At 45.7% G+C, this 20000-nt stretch overlaps 2 protein-coding genes across 2 annotated transcripts in view; one reads left to right on the top strand and one right to left on the bottom strand.

The window, feature by feature from the left end:
• The window catches only part of polr2b (RNA polymerase II subunit B), a 20194-nt gene extending 2532 nt beyond the window's left edge, over nucleotides 1-17662 (top strand). The window contains exons 6-25 of the mRNA XM_076287136.1: nucleotides 930-1088; nucleotides 1317-1481; nucleotides 1701-1897; nucleotides 2002-2121; nucleotides 3351-3537; nucleotides 3865-4008; nucleotides 5376-5515; nucleotides 5650-5761; nucleotides 6644-6798; nucleotides 7684-7882; nucleotides 8141-8309; nucleotides 9065-9161; nucleotides 9421-9515; nucleotides 9775-10025; nucleotides 11623-11712; nucleotides 12453-12560; nucleotides 16220-16333; nucleotides 16589-16749; nucleotides 17003-17198; nucleotides 17331-17662. Coding sequence (XP_076143251.1) covers nucleotides 930-1088; nucleotides 1317-1481; nucleotides 1701-1897; nucleotides 2002-2121; nucleotides 3351-3537; nucleotides 3865-4008; nucleotides 5376-5515; nucleotides 5650-5761; nucleotides 6644-6798; nucleotides 7684-7882; nucleotides 8141-8309; nucleotides 9065-9161; nucleotides 9421-9515; nucleotides 9775-10025; nucleotides 11623-11712; nucleotides 12453-12560; nucleotides 16220-16333; nucleotides 16589-16749; nucleotides 17003-17198; nucleotides 17331-17420 — 2949 coding nt within the window. The 3' untranslated portion in view covers nucleotides 17421-17662. The remainder of the gene's footprint in view (nucleotides 1-929; nucleotides 1089-1316; nucleotides 1482-1700; nucleotides 1898-2001; nucleotides 2122-3350; nucleotides 3538-3864; nucleotides 4009-5375; nucleotides 5516-5649; nucleotides 5762-6643; nucleotides 6799-7683; nucleotides 7883-8140; nucleotides 8310-9064; nucleotides 9162-9420; nucleotides 9516-9774; nucleotides 10026-11622; nucleotides 11713-12452; nucleotides 12561-16219; nucleotides 16334-16588; nucleotides 16750-17002; nucleotides 17199-17330) is intronic.
• Nucleotides 17663-17932: 270 nt separating this feature from the next.
• igfbp7 (insulin-like growth factor binding protein 7) overlaps nucleotides 17933-20000 on the bottom strand; it is a 6888-nt gene continuing 4820 nt past the window's right edge. The window contains exons 4-5 of the mRNA XM_076287137.1: nucleotides 19750-19879; nucleotides 17933-18739 (exon numbers count right to left, since the gene is read on the bottom strand). Of these exons, the coding sequence (XP_076143252.1) occupies nucleotides 18717-18739; nucleotides 19750-19879 (153 nt within the window). The 3' untranslated portion in view covers nucleotides 17933-18716. The remainder of the gene's footprint in view (nucleotides 18740-19749; nucleotides 19880-20000) is intronic.

The raw sequence follows: 20000 nt of genomic DNA, 5'->3' as shown, positions 1-20000 counted from the left end.
CAACAGAGCGTCTAGCCTGATGCGCTAACACACATCAACAGAGTGTCTAGCCTGATGCGCTAACACACATCAACAGAGCATCTAGCCTTCTCCAACGAGGGTGTGTAACAAACTAGTTGTGGAGTTTAGTGAAACGCAGCATGGACTAATAACATGTGTGTGACGTTAACGTGTGTGTTGCAGTATCCTGAATGAAGTGATATATTTAGTCTTAAGCACAAGTCTCTAACCCAGCTTCTTAGGCTTTAACAAACACCCCTTGTCTGTGTGGTAACTGTGCTCAGCCTCCTGCATTCCCCTTTCCGCGGGAGTCTCCCCATCGCTCCGGTGCACTTCTGAAAGTTAACTGGGGCGTTGACTGGGCTATTAATTGGCCTAGTGATTTTGTTTAGAGACATTTGGCAAAGTTCTTAATATCAAAATGTTTGTTCAGTCTTTCAATCCAGTAAAGTCTTTGTGTCTTTTGAAGAAATTAAAAACCCAATGGGTTTTCTCATGCCATGAAGTAACAAAAAAGAACTCCCCAGTCTTTTATTGCCTACCCATTTAATAATTATTAATAGAATTAGATACTATATAATGGAAAATATAATGTAAAATTAAACAAATGTTAAGAACTGTAATGCATTTTGGGGCCCTATTACATCGTATCGTATTAAATCTAATCAAATCGCACCGATTACAGACATCCTGTAGCCTATATATATAGGTAGTAGTGGAGGTGCACAGTCACATCTGGCCACAGCATCAAAGTTGCCCATCCCTGGTATAACTCATGTGATGTTGGTGTAACGTGTGTGTGTGTGTGTGTGTGTGTGTGTGTGTGTGTGTGTGTGTGTGTGTGTGTGTGTGTGTGTGTGTGTGTGTGTGTGTGTGTGTGTGTGTGTGTGTGTGTGTGTGTGTGTGTGTGTGTGTGTGTGTGTGTGTAGGTGCTGATAGCCCAGGAGAAGATGGCCACTAACACGGTGTACGTGTTTGCTAAGAAGGACTCCAAGTACGCCTACACAGCAGAGTGCAGGTCCTGTCTGGAGAACTCCTCTCGTCCCACCAGCACCATATGGGTCAGCATGATGGCCCGTGGTGGACAGGTAACACACGCACACACACGCGCGCACACACACACACACATATATATACTCCTCTCGTCCCACCAGAACCATATGGGTCAGCATGATGGCCCGTGGTGGACAGGTAACACACACACACACACACACACACACACTCTCTCTCTCTCTCACTCACACACACACACACTCTCACACATACACACACACATGCAGTCATGTTCATTCACATCTGGCTTTATGCGTGTGTAGGGTGTGAAGAAGAGTGCGATTGGCCAACGTATCGTGTCCACTCTGCCGTACATCCGGCAGGAAGTGCCCATCATCATAGTGTTCCGTGCGCTGGGCTTTGTGTCCGACAGAGACATCCTGGAGCACATCATCTATGACTTTGACGACCCCGAGATGATGGAGATGGTGAGTGACCTTTGACCTCATCACCTCTGACCCCCGTCAGCTTGGCTTTGCTGTGTGAGATGAGTTGGAGTCACAGACAGTCAGTCTTTATCGGTGTGTCTCTTTGTTACTGATTGAACAGACTTTCATGACTCGTGTGTGTGTGTGTGTGTGTGTGTGTGTGTGTGTGTGTGTGTGTGTGTGTGTGTGTGTGTGTGTGTCCCTCCCTCCTTCCTTCAGGTCAAGCCGTCCCTGGACGAGGCGTTTGTGATCCAGGAGCAGAACGTGGCGCTGAACTTCATTGGGTCGCGTGGTGCCAAGCCCGGCGTCACCAAGGAGCGGAGGATCAAGTACGCCAAGGAGGTGCTGCAGAAGGAGGTGCTGCCGCATGTGGGGGTCAGCGACTTCTGTGAGACCAAGAAGGCCTACTTCCTGGGGTAGGCCCCCCCTCCACACACACACACACACAGAGTCAATTATTTATTGTGACTGATGTTGCACACATTACTCACCATTTGTATGTGTGCGTGTGTGTGTGTAGGTACATGGTCCATAGACTGCTGTTGGCTGCTTTGGGTAGACGTGAGCTTGATGACAGAGATCACTATGGCAACAAGAGACTGGACTTGGCTGGACCTCTGCTGGCATTCCTCTTCCGAGGGTGAGAACAACGACAATAACAGCAACAACGTGCATTTATATAGCACTTTATCAACACACCGACATCGCTATCAACATCAACAACAGCATTTATATAGCACTTCAGTGTTTCCCATACATTGACTTATTTGTGGCGGCCCACCACAATATCAACACTGACCACCACACAATGATTTTCTATGTTGTACTACTTAAATGGGATGAAATCCTCATTGTAGAGCTATGTGCACCTTTGCACAGCCTCTCCTTGTGTCTCTGTCCCTCAACAAACCTTCATGCATGTTTAAAGAAAACATTAAAAATCCTGCAAGGATTGTTGTTGGCATAGAAGATGACTGGCTAAATCGTGATTAAATATATTAGCATCATAACCACATTGCGCATATTTGTTCAAAATTGTGACTCCCCCCGTCACCTACCACCACAAATAGAATTCAATTCTGTGGGAAACACTGCACTTTATCAACACACCCACATTGCTATCAACATCAACAATGACGTGCATTTATATAGCACTTTATCAACACACCCACATCGCTATCAACATCAACAACAAAGTGCATTTATATAGCACTTTATCAACACACCCACATCGCTATCAACATCAACAACGACGTGCATTTATATAGCACTTTATCAACACACCCACATCGATATCAACATCAACAACGACGTGCATTTATATAGCACTTTATCAACACACCCACATCGCTATCAACATCAACAATGACGTGCATTTATATAGCACTTTATCAACACACCCACATCGCTATCAATATCAACAACTACGTGCATTTATATAGCACTTTATCAACACTCCCACATCGCTTACAGTATCAACAACAATGTGCATTTATATAGCACTTTATCAACACACCCACATCGCTTACATCAACAACAACGTGCATTTATATAGCACTTTATCAAGACAACCACATCGCTTATAACATCAACAACAACAACATCAACAACAATTATAACAACAAAAACCCCAAATGTAACACATTACCCACAACTCTACCAGCCACTACATATCATAACGTATGCCCTCTATGATCATGATCCTTGCAGCAGTAAAATTACCGCCTGACAATCGGTTGTCCAAGTCCAAGCCGTTGCAAGTCTGTGTCAGTTTGGATAAAAGCAGTCAATATATAACTTTACCTTCGACTTTAACTTTAACTTTAACTTTATGAGTGTGTGCCATGGCTCCCTCTCCCTCTCCTTCAGGATGTTTAAGAACCTGCTGAAAGAGATCCGCATCTACGCACAGAAGTACATCGACCGCGGGAAAGACTTCAATCTGGAGCTGGCCATCAAGACGCGCATCATCTCCGACGGCCTCAAGTACTCCCTCGCCACCGGCAACTGGGGCGACGTCAAGAAGGCCCATCAGGCCAGGGCAGGGGTGTCTCAGGTACACAGACGCGCACACATACACATACATACACACACACACACACACACACCCACACGCACAGACACACGCACAGACACACGCATACACAAATTGGGCGACGTCAAGAAGGCCCATCAGGCCAGGGCAGGGGTGTCTCAGGTACACACACACACACACACACACACACACACACACACGCACAAACCCACACGCACAGACAAACACATAGAGGTTTTTGCTTGAACAGCCAGTGGACCTGTGTCTTTGTGTAAATTCTCATTTCTGAGTATTTGTATGTTTGTTTGTGTTTGTGCAAATGTGGTTTTGTGTGTGTGTGTTATTTAGGTGTTGAATCGCTTGACCTTTGCGTCGACCTTGTCTCACCTGAGGCGTGTGAACTCCCCCATCGGCAGAGACGGAAAACTGGCCAAACCCCGACAGCTGCACAACACACTGTGGGGCATGGTGTGTCCAGCCGAGACTCCGGAGGTACACACTCAGACACACACGCACACATATACACACACACATACTCCAAAGGTACACATGCACACACACTCAACTCACAATATACAGTATATTCTAGGGCTGTCAAGCAATTGATATTTAATCGTGATAAATCACGTTTTATCTCAAGATTAAAATTGTAGTATTTTGCATTTCCGAGCTACATCCATATTAACAAACAATTCTCTCAAATTTTAAAAGATGTGCAGCGAGCCTGAGACAACACAATGTCTTGTTCAGAAGTGTAGTTAAACTGAAATGATAACTCCTACAGCAGAAGAGTTTGCCGTAAAGGAGAAATCCGGTGATTTTTTTTTTACACAGATCTCTGGTTCTCAAGTTGGTACGAAAAAAGGCGAGAAATAATCGAGCTGCTAGGTTGTCGAATTGGAGCTTTCAGGCAGCTATAGTGCTACACTCTGGGGGCATGTTCATGAGCTACAGCGCTACACTCTGGGGGCATGTTCATGAGCAGCTACAGCGCTACACTCTGGGGGCATGGTCATGAGCCCGCATGTTCATGTCCCAGAGTGTAGCGCTGTAGCACCTGGAGCGGTAAAACCGATTGTTTTTGTTTTTCATACCGACAGCACTGTGATCTGTGTGAAAACTGAAACAGTAAATGCTACAGCAGAAGTGCTCCATTTCAACCTGGTCTGCTCCTAGTACTGCCTCCTACTCCTATTTTGACCCTTTCAGGCACCCTTACTTATCATCAAGCTGTCACAGACACCTCCTAGTACTGTCTCCTACTGCTGCAGTCATAACGGCAACGCAGTTTTGACGTTTTAGTTAGCAAGTTAAAACTCCCGGACGGCTCAGTCGATGAGTCAAAATCAATATATAAAATATGTAGCAATATGTAAAATATGTAGCAATGTAAAATATGTAGCAATATATAAAATATGTAGCAGTATGTACCAGTAAGCACCAGTGACTGAGTGAAATAAAGAATCGACACGATTAATATGATTATAAAAGAATAATGTGATTAATACGATTATAAAAGAATAACGTGATTAATACGATCATAAAAGAATAAGAATAACGAGATTAATACGATTATAAAAGAATAACGCAATTAATACGATCATAAAAGAATAAGAATAATGAGATTAATACGATTATAAAAGAATAAAGTGATTAATATGATTATAAAAGAATAACACGATTAATATGATTGTGAAAGAATAACACAATTAATATGATTATAAAAGAATAACGCGTTATGTTCAGTCCTTAATCCCATCGCTGTTAACACAGCCTTAATATATTCTCCACAGTAGTACATCCCACATACACACACAAGTTTTCCTTTTTTCTCAATGTGTGTGTGTGTGTGTCTGCAGGGTCATGCTGTGGGGCTAGTGAAGAACCTGGCCCTGATGGCCTACATCTCTGTGGGTTCCCAACCGTCCCCCATCCTGGAGTTTTTGGAGGAGTGGAGCATGGAGAACCTGGAGGAAATCTCCCCTGCCGCCATCGCAGAGTGAGCACGCACACACACACTCACACACACACACAGAACCTGGACACACACACACATGTACAGGAAGAGATGGAAATGCATAACTGTGAGATACACAAGTGGCTCATAATGAAATATTGTGTGTGTGTGTGTAGTGCCACTAAGATCTTTGTGAACGGCTGCTGGGTGGGAATACACAAGGACCCGGAACAGCTGATGAACACACTCCGCAAACTCCGTCGCCAGATGGACATCATCGTGTCAGAGGTCAGCAAGCGCGCACACACACACACACACACACACAAACACACACACACACACCCACACACACACAGCAGTACGTGTGCACTAGGGAGGCCAGGGTACACTGTTCATTCTCGCCCCCTAGAGTTTGATCTAACGCAACGTTCCAAACAAATGGAATATAGTCTGTAGGCATTGCTTTGCTACACTAATGGAATATAGTCTGTACTCTGTAGGCATTGCTTTGCTACACTAATGGAATATAGTCTGTAGGCATTGCTTTGCTACACTAATGGAATATAGTCTGTAGGCATTGGTTTGCTACACTAATGGAATATAGTCTGTAGGCATTGGTTTGCTACACTAATGGAATATAGTCTGTAGGCATTGCTTTGCTACTGTTCGAGTGGAAGCTTCTAGCATGTTTCATATGCAGCCGTGTTCATTGCATCAGGGAGAGTCCACTTGTTGGGGGAAGTCACACCAACCTCTCATTGTTGAACTGTGCCCTATGACAACCATACCAAGGGCTGTTTCTCAAAGTTAGTGAAAGTGAAACGAAATACGTCGGGTCTTGGCACAGTTTGTTTTTAGGATTTTGTTTTTGGATTTTGAAATCCTCTACCATTACCATAGCCCCAAACACCATCCCTAGTACACACACACACACACACACACACACACACACACACACACACACTGCCATCAGCATACTCACTACAACCCATTCAAGGCAGTGTGAGTGTGCAGACAGCAGCATGCATTCAGAATACAATAAAACACTAGCACTCACTCAACAACCCCTACCTCCTGTTCTGTGCATGTGTGTGCGTGTGCGCGTGTGCGCGTGTGTGCGTGCGTGTGTGCGTGCGTGCGTGTGTGTCCGTGTGTGTGTGTGTGGTCCAGGTGTCCATGATCCGAGACATTCGTGAGCGGGAGATCAGGATCTACACTGACGCGGGGAGGATCTGTCGCCCCCTGCTGATCGTGGAGAAACAGAAGCTTCTACTCAAGAGACGCCACATCGACCAGCTCAAGGAGAGAGAGTACAACAACTACAGGTACATGCGCGCACACACACACACACACCCACCCATGTACACACACACACACATACACACATGTACTGTACATACACGCACGCACGCACGCACGCACATACACACACCAGCTAAAGGAGAGAGAGTACAACAACTACAGGTACATGCGCGCACACACACACACACCCATGTACACACACACATACACACATACACACATGTGCACATACACGCACACACACATGTACACACACACACACACACATACACACATGTACACACACACACACATACACACATGTACACATACACGCACACACGCACGCACGCACGCACACACACACACCAGCTCAAGGAGAGAGAGTACAACAACTACAGGTACACACACACACACGTACACACACACGTACACACACACGTACACATACACATACACGTACACGTACACGTACACGTACACATGCGCACACACACACACACACACACACACACGCACAAGGAGAGAGTACACATGCATTGTACACATGCATTGCATACAGGCCAGCTGTGGCCCACTGGTTAGCACTCTGGACTTGTAACCGGAGGGTTGCTGGTTCGAGCCCCGACCAGTGGGCCGCGGCTGAAGTGCCCTTGAGCAAGGCACCTAACCCCTCACTGCTCCCCGAGCGCCGCCGTTGTAGCAGGCAGCTCACTGCGCCGGGATTAGTGTGTGCTTCACCTCACTGTGTGTTCACTGTGTGCTGTTTGTGTTTCACTAATTCACCGATTGGGTTAAATGCAGACCAAATTTCCCTACACAACTACAGGTGTTCACTACCAACTCCAACGTATTTATGATGTAAACCCAATCCTGAAATCTTGTCTGTGTGTCTGTGTCTGTGTGTGTGTGTGTGTGTGTGTGTGTAGCTGGCAGGACCTGGTTGCGAGCGGCGTGGTGGAGTATATTGACACTCTGGAGGAGGAGACTGTGATGTTGGCCATGACCCCAGATGACCTCCAGGAGAAGGGTGTGGCCTACTGCTCCACATACACACACTGTGAGATCCACCCCTCCATGATCCTGGGAGTGTGTGCCTCCATCATTCCCTTCCCTGATCACAACCAGGTAACACACACACACACACACACACACACACACAGTCAACTACTCTCTCACACACACACACACACACACACACACACATCATCCCCTTCCCTGATCACAACCAGGTAACACACACACACACACATAGTCAACTACTCTCTCTCACACACACACACACATCATCCCCTTCCTTGATCACAACCAGGTAAAACACTGGCAAAACAGGTCTGTGTGTGTGTGTGTGTGTGTGTGTGTGTGTGTGTGTGTGTGTATATTCAGTCCCCCAGGAACACGTACCAGTCTGCTATGGGGAAGCAGGCCATGGGTGTGTACATCACCAACTTCCACGTGCGCATGGACACTCTGGCCCACGTGCTCTACTACCCCCAGAAGCCCCTGGTCACCACACGCTCCATGGAGTACCTGCGCTTCAGAGAACTGCCCGCAGGTAGGACACACACACACACACACACACACACACTCCATGGAGTACCTGCGCTTCAGAGAACTGCCCGCAGGTAGGACACACACACACGCGCACACACACACACACACACACACTCCATGGAGTACCTGCGCTTCAGAGAACTGCCCGCAGGTAGAACACACACACACACTCCATGGAGTACCTGCGCTTCAGAGAACTGCCCGCAGGTAGGACACACACACACACACACACACTCCATGGAGTACCTCCGCATTTAGAGAACTGCCCGCAGGTAGGACACACACACAAACACACACACACACGCGCACACACACGCGCACACACACACACACCCACACACACTCCATGGAGTACCTCCGCATTTAGAGAACTGCCTGCAGGTAGGACACACACACACACACACACACACACACACACACACACACATTCCATGGAGTACCTGCGCTTCAGAGAACTGCCCGCAGTTAGGACACACACACACACACGCACATGAACTCACGCACTCACACACGGTCACACACACACACACACACACACACACACACACACACACACATACACATACATACATATATACACACACAAACACACACACACACACACACACACAATGAAACTGAGGTGTGGGCCAGTAGATGGCGCCAGTCATCAGTCAGCAGCACGCCATTTGTATTCCCACTGTACTGTGTGGGCATAGCCTCATCATTCATGTCTAGCAACGGCCATGTCTGTAATGTGTGTGTGTGTGTGTTCAGGCATTAACTCCATCGTGGCCATCGCTTCCTACACGGGGTACAACCAGGAGGACTCGGTCATCATGAACCGTTCCGCTGTGGACCGAGGATTCTTCCGGTAACATCAGTGTGTGTGCACGCACGTGTGTGTGCCTGTGTGTGTAACATCAGTGTGTGTGCACGCACGTGTGTGCCTGTGTGTGTAACATCAGTGTGTGTGCACGCACGTGTGTGCCTGTGTGTGTAACATCAGTATGTGTGCCTGTGTGTGTAACATCAGTGTGTGTGCATGCACGTGTGCCGGTGCTTGTGGTGGTTTACTTGCTCTGTGTTGTGATGGTGTGTGTAAATCTGCTGTGTGTGTGTGTGTGTGTCAGGTCTGTGTTCTACCGGTCCTATAAGGAGCAGGAGTCTAAGAAGGGCTTTGATCAGGAGGAGATCTTTGAGAAACCCAACAGAGAAACTTGCCAGGGTGAGTTCCCCACGCTGTGTGTGTGTGTGTGTGTGTGTGTGTGTGTGTGTGTGTGTGTGTGTTTGTATGTGTGTTTCATGATGTTCTCTGATTTCTGCTGGGTTCTGTGTGTGTGTGTGTGTGTGTGTGTGTGTGTGTGTGTGTGTGTGTGTGTGTGTGTGTGTGTGTGTGTGTGTGTGTGTGTGTGTGTGTGTGTGTGTGTGTGTGCGCGCGCGCGCCTGTCCTGTAATTTGACCTATTGACCTGGGCTGTTTATCAGGCATGCGTCACGCCATCTATGACAAGCTGGACGACGATGGCCTGATCGCGCCGGGCGTGCGTGTGTCCGGAGAGGACGTGATCATTGGGAAGACGGTCACTCTGCCGGAGGTGGACGAGGAGATGGAGAGCACCAACCGCCGCTACGTCAAGCGGGACTGCAGCACGTTCCTGCGCACCAGCGAGACGGGCATCGTGGACCAGGTCATGGTCACCCTCAACCAGGAGGGGTACAAGTTCTGCAAGATCAGGGTGAGTGTGTGCAATGAAGTCGCCATTTACAATTATCCAAACGTAACTAGTGATGATGAGTGACAGGAGTACAGCTGGGTCAGCCTTCCAGGGTTCCCACAGGTCATGGAATTTCTGGAATATCATGAAATTTTGGAAAGTCTATTCCAGACATGGAAAGTCAGGGAATTTTATCATTTTGGAAGCAAAGTCATGGAATATCAGGGAATTTTGTTGTAGCAGTTTAAAATTGACTTGCCGAAATCCATTAACACAAATATATCTCCACTCAGAACTCACATTTATTCATCTCCCGCCCTGAAAAAAAGTAAAAGATTCTTGAACGCTATGCGACTGTTCTGATATCTTTGGTCTGTACATTGTACCCTTCATTATAAAGTAGGTCATCGAAATTCAGGTTTTTTTGTCAGGGAAAAGTCATGGAATTTTACATTTCACTTAGAGTGGGAACCCTGTCCTTCAGAGTGAGGGCGATATACTCGAAGGAAGCGAAATCGCCAAAATTGACTTTAGTGCAACTGTATTTGTTTGAGAGAATGGTGGCAATTCCACCCCCTCATTTACCATGTCTAGTTGAGTGGAAGAAATTTTAATTTTGGGGACAGGTTTCAACAAGAACAGCTTCACTGTCTGAAGTTCTAGAAGTTTCTGGTTTCTAGTGTCTGTTTGCTAATAATGTCCCTGATATTCCATCTCGTAATGGATACCAACCGAGGAAAGCGTGCATGCGACTTGTAAAGTGTGAGCTTGTGTGTGTGTGTGTGTAATTGTTTGCTAAATGTAGGGCGTGATTGATTCTGACATCATTCAGTTAAAGGTATGCGTGTGTGTGTGTTATTGACAGATTAACGAGACATAGCATTAGGCTAGATATAAAACATGCCATGTCCAGATCTGTAGAAAAATTACTGTCCAGGAGTATGAGATATAAAACAAGTCCCATCTGGCTGTGTGTGTCTGTGTGTGTGTGAGTGTGTGCACGCCTCTGAGGCTTGCCTTGCTTTAAATGAGATCATATCTGGCATGCTTGTACAAGCTGTCTATCTGCTGAGAGACTGGAGACCTGAGGTGTGTGTGAGTGTGTGAGTGTGAGTGTGTCTGTGTGAGTGTGTGTGATTTCAGAGGGGCCAGATTGTTCAGACGGAGAGGCAGCTGTACTGTAGATTTCAGATTGGAATCGCATTTCAAACCACCTGCAAATTTGTTAAAATCAGATTGGCAAAAATGGCATTTCATGTCTTTATGTAATGTTCAGACTATCAAAAATCAGTCCGGATATGATCTGGACATGCGTTGGATATGCATATGGAGATGCAATTGGATCTGGGCCCAGATCAGTGTTCTCAGAAACATCTCTCACAAACATCTCTCTCTTTCCCTCTCTCTCCCTCTCCCTCTCACTCTCCCTCCCCATCTCCCTCCCTCTCTCTCACTCTCTTCCTCTCTCCATCACTCTCTCCCTCTCTCCATCACTCTTTCTCTCTCTCCCTCTCCATCTCCCTCTCTCTTCCTCTCTCTCTCTCACTCTCTCCCTCCCTCCCTCTCTTTCACTCTATCTCTCACTCTCTCCCTCTCTCTCCATCTCTCTCTCTCACAGGTGCGCTCTGTGAGAATCCCTCAGATCGGAGATAAGTTTGCCAGTCGACATGGACAGAAGGGAACCTGTGGGATCCAGTACAGACAAGAGGTCAGTCGTGTGTGTGTGTGTGTGTGTGTGTGTGTGTGTGTGTGTGTGTGTGTGCGCGCGTGCACATTTGCATCTGCAACTACAGCTGTTTGTGAATCTCTGTGTGAACCTAAAAGTCTAAACACTCCTGGCCTTGAACTGGAAGTGTGTGTGTGTTTGCAGCTGATCTCAGTGAGTGTGTGTGAACCTTCAGTTCTTCAGTCTAAACACTGCTGGCTTTGAGCAGGAAGTGTTTGTGTGTGTGTGTGTGTGTCTGTCTGTGTGTGTGTGTGTGTGTGTGTGTGTGTGTGTGTGTGTGTGTGTGTCCTTTTTAAATGCTTTAGAAAACACTCACAGCCAGGATTTCATCAAATTTCCCTACTTCTCTACTGACTTTATGGACCAGCCAAACTCTGAGAACAGAGTGTGTGTGTGTCTATCTGGGTGTGTGGAATATCTGAGACTCTGAGGACACAACTACAAATAAAAAAAGAACACAGCAAACAGAAAACCAAAAAACACAACAGCTAAAAGGAAATCACAACGGCAAAATATAAAACAAAATCACAACGGCAAATAAAAAATCACATTGGTAAATAAATTTGTGTGGACTGAAGGATCATCACTCAAACCTTCTGGACTTTCTCTCTGCTCGTGCACTGATATAGAATTGACTAGAGGAAGGGGTACCTAATAAGGAATGCAAGATATGTAACCTATTTGTGTGTGTGTATGTGCTTGGTGTTTGTGTGTGTGTTTAGGATATGCCGTTTACGTGTGAGGGCATCACCCCTGACATTATCATCAATCCTCACGCCATCCCCTCAAGAATGACAGTCGGCCATCTTATCGAGTGCCTGCAGGGCAAGGTAAGTGTGTGTGTGTAGGCCTGTCACGATAAAAAATTTTGCTGTACGATAAATTGTCTCAGAAATTATTGCGATAAGCGATAATATTGTCGTTCTGAGAATTTTCCTCGGGAAGAGGAAGACGGCCCATTTGTTGTGTTTTTTTCCCCAACTGGGAAAACTGCAGCGGATGATTGTGTTTTAGATGCATATGCATGTTTGTTGTGTTGCCGCTTTTAATTGCGACTGTTTTCCAACAAATGCGACACACCGACTCGCACACGTTCAGTGGTTCACCACGGGCATTCGGTTTAAATCCGAAATGCTCCCACACTGCAGCTGTCGCGTTTGGCTTAGATACCAATTCCATCTTTTTTGTCTTTATTAGGCGTAGCCTACTCGAACTCGCAACTAGCTTTCTCTCTGCCTAGTGCCTACCGGTATACTTCTCACGCGGCTCTTAAGCTGCACTCTGTGGTAGGCTACGCCAGTAGTAGCTGCCTCCCCACACACCATGCGACTGACAAGTGACTGACATGAGGGTTCACTCATCGTTACTCTAAGGACCCGAGAGAGAGAGGGAGAGAGAGAGACGAGGAAAACAAACAAGCATGCAAATGGCATTTATCGCGGCCAGAAAAATTATCGAGCTAATTTTAATTATCATGCGATTAATTGATTTATTGAATATCGCGACAGGCCTATGTGTGTGTGTGTGTGTGTGTGTGTGTGTGTGTGTATCAGGGTTGTGCACAATTCGAATTGCAATTCTGCTTCCTGTTTGCTACCTCAATTGAAATGCAAGTAAACTTCAAGAATTGAATTGGAATTTAAGAGCCAGTTTCAATTCAATTCTGGAATTTTGCACAAGCCTTGTGTGTGTGTGTGTGTGTGAGAGAGAGAGTCCTTACTGGAGAACTGTGTGCATCTGAGGCTCTCACTACTCGTCCTTATTGTATAACAGGGCTGCAACAATCTATTAATGGATAAGTTGCCAACTATTACATCAATTGGCAACTATTTGCTAATCAATTAATTAGTTTGAGTAATTTTTTAGGGAAACAACTCAATATTTTATGATTCTAACTTCTTACTAACTAACTTCCTAACGACGGTGATTTTCTTAAACCGGTGATTTTTATCAGTTAGGCCTTGCGTCCACATGACCCCAGCATTTTAGGAGGCTGTAACCGATCTTTTTTGAAACCGGGTTCCAAAGTGTTTTTTTTTTTTTACACCGCCGGTTAACTTTTGCCGTCTGGACAGCGTAGCCGGCATTTTTATGACGACAGCCTCACCCCTCAACCACCACACTCGACCTGACACGCTGCTTGTCAGAACAAACCAAACCATTTGTTTATAATCTTAAAATGTTTTTCTTTTCCCTGTCATGATTTATGTGCACACAGCCTTTTGTGGCTAAGTTAGAAGCACACTGTTTAGCACACAGCTTAAAAGCGATGGTTCGGAGTAATTTCACCCTAGAGTCCTTTGCACCATGACCCCGAGCCAAACACCCTCCCAGAACCTGTTTTCCCTTGGTCGAACCCTGGTCGAGTAGCGCTGTCAGAAACTAATGACTTTCTGCATGCGCTAATGGAACCAACTTAGTATCTCGTAAATTACCACACTAATAATTCCCAGAATGGTACGAAACTTCTACAGTAGTACAACTATGTTCTTTACTCATAAAACGAGGCATTGGAAAGTTTGTAAGTACACCAGGAGTTTTTTGGTATATCCAGTTTTTAATATTTTTTTTCCGAAGTGTTTACAACTTAGTGTTAACTAATAATTGTTGCAAACTGGTACTACGAACAAAATATTAGTGCATTCCTGGATCTACATCCTTATGAATGCTTCCTGCCAGGACTTTTACGGGCTTTTCCCAAATCACGGAAGTAACGCCGACACAGCGGTAGATAGTAGCAGAGAGTAGAATCCATCAGGCAAGTGTTATTTAAATAAACTCCTGTTGTACTTACAAACTTTTCAATGCCTCGTTTTATGAGTAAAGAACATAGTTGTACTACTGTAGAAGTTTCGTACCATTCAGGGCATTATTAGTGGGGTAATTTACGAGATACTCTATAGGTTACATAAGCGCCTGCAGAAAGTCATTAGTTTCTGACAGCGCTACTCGACCAGGGTTCGACCAAGGGAAAACGGGTTCTGGGAGGGTGTTTGGCTCGGGGTCATGGTGCAAAGGACCCTAGGATGAAATTACTCCGAACCATCGCTTTAACTTAGTTAATCATTAGCTTACTACAACCTATGACTGACGCATGTTAATGTTTTCTCCAGTGTAACATGCTTTATACCAGACCTAATGCAAAACGTAAAAGCATTTCCATATATATAGCAGTCACATACCTTGAAAATGAGCTTTATTAGTTTAACAGTTGAATTGAAAACTGAATTTTCTGTAGTCTCCTTATTTCACGCGACTGCTTTTGTTACGTGTTGTCTTCTACGCAAATTAATATGAAGCCGCTGCACCATCATGGCGCCATTGCCTGGCCTGGCATATGCACTACAGCACTGCACCATCACGGCACCATCGCCTGGCCTGGCATATGTACTACAGCACCTTTAGCTGTTTTCACCTCTGTGTGGACGTTATTTTTCTGACGGTGTCGTTAAAGGTGTGAAAGCGGAAAGAAAAAATATACCCGTTGGTGTCGCGTGACGAGGACGTGGCCTTAGGGGCCGTTTATACGAGAACGATTGCGAAGGAAGACGACAAAATATTTTATCATAAGTGCCTTTCGTTTACACGGCAACCCCGCCATCGGGGCTTGAAGACGCAAAAATCTGAAGACTCCTTCCAGAGTGTAGAGTTTTGAAGACGACCCGGGTTGCGTCTCCGTCTAAACGGCTAAACCAAAGTACCTTGATTACCTCTCTGGCTAAACTGTCAAATTAGAATGTCTGCGCGTGATGTACCGGGGTTCTATCACACCACCACCCAGCGGTCTGGAATGCATATCCAATCGAATATCACATACTCTTGCGTCTTCATATAAACAAAGATTTCCCCCTGAGAATGCTCGTCTAAACGCGAATAAAAAAATGAAGACGAGACGCCACTTCTGCGTCTTCTCTTTTCATCGTCACCGTATAAACGTAGCCTTAGACTCAATATTTTCTGTTTTGCTTACTGCTCTGAAAATAAACCGAATATCTCTGCTGTGTGGGCAAAACAAGCAATTTGAGGACGATTGGTCACCTTGGCTTTTGGGAAACACTGGTCAACATTTTTTTTCACCATTTTGAAGACCAAACACTTAATTGTTTAATTGAGAAAATAAGTGAACAGATGAATGGATGATGCAAATGAGTCAGTCAGTGCATTCTAACACCACGTCCTAACAGGATGCGATGCGAGCGAACATAAGTGATTAAATCCGTTTAATTACATTGTTTTCAATTAGAGTGTCCTGACTGCAAGCGATGCAAGCAGCGAAATGCAACGCGACGCAACGTTTTGAGAGAACTTTTGTCGGACGCCTGGTTTCTATTTTTAATGCATTCTAATAAGTCAGTCAGTGCATTCTAATAAGTCAGTCAGTGCATTCTAATAAGTCGATCAGTGCATTCTAAGGAATGTCTAAGTTCTAAAGGTGAGATTCTGATTGGATGATGCCCTTGAGTGTTCCCATGGTGTCTGCTCTCTGCAGGTGTCTGCCAATAAGGGAGAGATCGGCGATGCCACTCCATTTAACGACGCGGTCAACGTGCAGAAGGTCTCCAACCTGCTCTCAGAATACGGCTATCACCTGAGAGGCAACGAGGTATAAACACACACACACACACACACACACACACACACACACACACACACATACACAAATACAGACACACAGACCTGTTTTTAGTGTACAGAGTATCACCTCAGACACACAAACACTTACCTGTTGCGTAAGAAGCATGGAGCGTAGTCCTACAATGTTGTGTTTGATACTTATCTGCTGTGTGTGCGCACACCTGTGTAGGTGTTGTATAACAACTTCACTGCTGTGTGTGTGTATGTGTGTGTGTGTGTGTAGGTGTTGTATAACGGCTTCACTGGCAGGAAGTTGACCTCTCAGATCTTCATCGGGCCGACATACTACCAGCGTCTCAAACACATGGTGGACGACAAGATCCACTCTCGTGCCCGCGGACCTGTGCAGATCCTCAACAGACAGCCCATGGAGGGCAGGTCACGGTGAGTGTGTGTGTGTGTGTGTGTTTTCGATCCACTCCCATGGCCCCATACAGATACTGGAAAGAGAGTCCAGGATGAGTGTTTGTGTGTATGTTTGATGCACTGCTGCTGTTTGTGTGTGTGTTTGGAGGGGGGTGTTTGGTTGTTAAAATTGTGTGTTTTACGTGTGATTTTAGCTCTGTATGTGACGTCTGCTGGGTCTGTGTGTGTGTCTGTGTGTGTGTCTGTGTGTGTGTCTGTGTGTGTGTTTCAGTGACGGAGGTCTGCGTTTTGGGGAGATGGAGCGAGATTGTCAGATTGCTCACGGGGCAGCCCAGTTCTTGCGCGAGCGTCTGTTCGAGGCGTCGGACCCGTACCAGGTGCACGTCTGCAACCTGTGCGGCCTCATGGCCATCGCAAACACACGCACACACACCTACGAGTGCCGAGGCTGCCGCAACAAGACACAGGTATATCACACACACACACAGGTTTGGTCAAGTGTACTACACGCTTTTTCAAATATTATTTTTCTTGTCATTGTTCAAGCAGGAATGTCTAATTTCCATTGTGTGTGTGTGTGTGTGTGTGTGTGTGTGTAGATTTCGCTGGTACGGATGCCATACGCCTGTAAGCTGCTGTTCCAGGAGCTCATGTCCATGAGTATTGCCCCTCGCATGATGGTCAGCTAGGCATTCTGGGAGATATTGTTCTCAGCGAGGGCTGTTGGGATATGAAGTCTGAAGTGTTAGAACTTGATTTTTGGCCACAAGAAGTGAGAAGTGATCTTCAGCTTCACCAGGAGAGCAGCCACCATAGAACAGACGCTTGTTTTTGGTGTGTGTGCATGTTTATGGCAACGTTTTGTTATTTTAGGACGTCAAGTATCAGTTGCTTTAGAATCATCAAAAATAAAGATTTTTTAAGAAAGCAATGTTTCTGTCTGACCCCTCTTTGAGTTCACTCTTGTGTTTAGGGAGAGAGAGATGGAGAGATTGAAGTTGTGTATATGTATACTGTATATGTGTGTGTCTGTGTTTGTGTGTGTTTTGTTCTCATTCCAGACGTTCTTATCTTTGTAAGCGTTACACATACATCAGTAAACACATCCTCCTTTCACACACACACACACACACACAGCATTTCATCTTAATTCAGAGGGATGTGTGCTGCAGCATCATAAAGACAGTCCACACACACACAGTCTGTTTTTATTTATTTATTTATTTATTAGTGGTACACAGTGTGAATACAAACAGGCCAGCAAGTGTAAACACAGGAAGAAGTCTACAGCCTTCACACTCCCATACTAACATACTCCCATGCTACATCCACATACTACATCCTAATAAACACTACTGTACTATACTATACTGTACTATACTACCTCTGTCGTCCATTACTGAGTATACTGCCCTGTCCAGCCCGGCGGGAGGGGGCCTCTGCACGCATACTGAAGAAATAGCACCCAACGAACGAACAACATTCCACAGAAATCCTCTTAAAGTGACCTAGCTTTATACACCACACACGCACCACCGCACACACACACACACACACACAGTGGGGGATTAGAGTATGTGTGTTTGGCTCCGTGGTGCCCTAGCTGTTGGTGTGTGTGGACTGTGAAAGCCTGTGTGTGAGGGTAAGCTAAAAGGGAGGAGCTTATCCATATACAGTATTTCTTCACAAACACTCTTTATGTCCAAACTAAATCCATGAGGCACTTGAGTGACCGTGGAACACACGGGACTAGAATGAAAAACAGTTTGATATCAGAAACAATCAAAACACACATCAAACTCATGTTTGAAGTTCCTCTGAAAAAGCTAGGGGTCGAGAGATATGTGTGTGTGTGTGTGCGTGTATGCTGATTGAGATCAAAAGGTGGTCATACTTTGATGCATTTGAATGAATGAAGTGGTATGTCACATGATGTGGCGCGTGTATGTGTGTGCATCTGATGGGGACGCAAGCTGAGGGCCTCATCACAGCTCGTCGTCTTTGGTCACTGCAGAGAGAGGGAGGGAGAGAGATGACTATCACTGGATCTCTCAGAGTTTCACTCACAGTCAGCCAACTGAGGCTGTAAACACAGGTTCTATAGGAAGTCATTCCCTTCTGTGTGTGTGTGACTTTTGTTATCCACAGACTTCCGATGGAAATGGAAACATGCCATAACCATGTACCTGTGTGTGTGTGTGTGTGTATGTGACTGCATGCATAGGCATGAGTGTGTTTGTGTATGCACACTTTATGACAGGCTGACGTGTGCTAACATCTTTCTTGCATACAGAGGTTTATTCATGCATTGTGTGTGTGTGAGCATTTAAAGTGTTCTCTTGCGATTTCAGCACTTAAGGCCATGCATGTGTCAACGAGCCCTCACACACTCAGTCACCTGGCGCTGTCACGGTAACCATCGCCCTGACAGCAGGTGCCAAGGGCACACAAGAGCATGCTGGGACTGGAGGACAGGGCTGCCCAGCATTCCATCAAACACACACACACACACACATGCATTAACAATCTACAACACACATGCACATGCATTAACAATCTACAACACACACACATCTGTATACACATACAAATACACATATCTGTTTACACACACAAATACACACACATCTGTTTACACACACGAATACACACATATATCTGTTTACACACAATCCACACACGCAAGAGAAAGAAGAAACAACTGAGAGAGAAGAGAGAGAGAAGATGGAGGGAGAGAGAAAAAAGGATAGATAGAGAGAAGAGGATAGAAAGAGAAGAGGACTGAGAGAAGGAGAGAAGAGAGAGGGAAGAGGATGGAAAGAGAGAAGAGGACAGAGAGAGGAGCATGTCTGTACTAGTCTATGCCATATTGATAGAGAGAGCGATAAAGTTAGAGAGTTAGATAAAGAGAGAGAGAGAGCAGTAGAGGTAGATACAGAGAGAGAGAGCGACAGAGTTAGTACTTATTGTAGCCTCCCCTGAGAGAGAGAGAGATAGAGTTAGAGAGAGAGAGCTCACCCTTGGGGGCGGCGGGGATGTCGTCCTCGGAGTCGACCACGTGGATGGTTCCGGTGGCGAAGGCTTCCCCACGCAGGTTATTTGCATGACACTCATACACTCCGGCCTCCTGCTTTGTCAGGGGGGAGATCTGACACACAACATAGACAGCCCGTTACAACTTTGTGTGTGTGTGTGTGTGTGTGTGTGTGTTATGGGGAAGACTGACTAGCCATAATCCTTATATGCTAGTCTAAAGGCAATGGTTTTTG

Source organism: Alosa pseudoharengus, unplaced genomic scaffold, assembly GCF_046254945.1.
Source record: "Alosa pseudoharengus isolate Yale_2024_CS ecotype anadromous, Long Island Sound unplaced genomic scaffold, YU_APseudo_1.1 YU_APseudo_1.1_scf_16, whole genome shotgun sequence".
Classification (NCBI taxonomy): domain Eukaryota; kingdom Metazoa; phylum Chordata; class Actinopteri; order Clupeiformes; family Clupeidae; genus Alosa; species Alosa pseudoharengus.
This window is presented reverse-complemented; position numbering and strand designations above follow the sequence as displayed.